The sequence below is a fragment of the Penaeus monodon genome, chromosome 21, assembly GCF_015228065.2.
Source record: "Penaeus monodon isolate SGIC_2016 chromosome 21, NSTDA_Pmon_1, whole genome shotgun sequence".
Classification (NCBI taxonomy): Eukaryota; Metazoa; Arthropoda; class Malacostraca; order Decapoda; family Penaeidae; genus Penaeus; species Penaeus monodon.
The window spans coordinates 10,900,272-10,900,543 of NC_051406.1; the positions used below are offsets into that span (position 1 = coordinate 10,900,272).

At 46.3% G+C, this 272-nt stretch overlaps 1 protein-coding gene across 1 annotated transcript in view; it reads right to left on the reverse strand.

The window, feature by feature from the left end:
• Positions 1–16: 16 nt before the first annotated feature.
• Positions 17–272, reverse strand: part of LOC119586697 — a gene marked incomplete at its 5' end in the record, with an annotated part of 3,141 nt that continues 2,885 nt past the window's right edge. The window contains 1 exon segment of the mRNA XM_037935428.1: positions 17–252. Within this exon segment, the coding sequence (XP_037791356.1) occupies positions 75–252 (178 nt within the window).

The following is a 272-nucleotide window of genomic DNA, read 5'->3' on the forward strand; positions in this document are numbered from 1 at the left end:
TTCCCTCCCTCCCTCTATCTCTTGTGTCTGCCTTAGTGTCTGTTTTTTTTCTCTACCAAATATTTCCACGACCTTCAAATGTCCATAAAACCTTCGACAAACGATATACTGCATTCGGGGAAGGCTCTCTTGCAGTCGCCCTTCTGTCTGCCGAATCTCCCAGCTTCCATGTATCTTCCGTGTAGAGAGCTGTCCGCTTCCAAGTCGAGATTGTCCGGGTTCTTAATCCGGTATTCAGCCTTTAACAAGTCTCTGCGATGAGAAATAAGGTT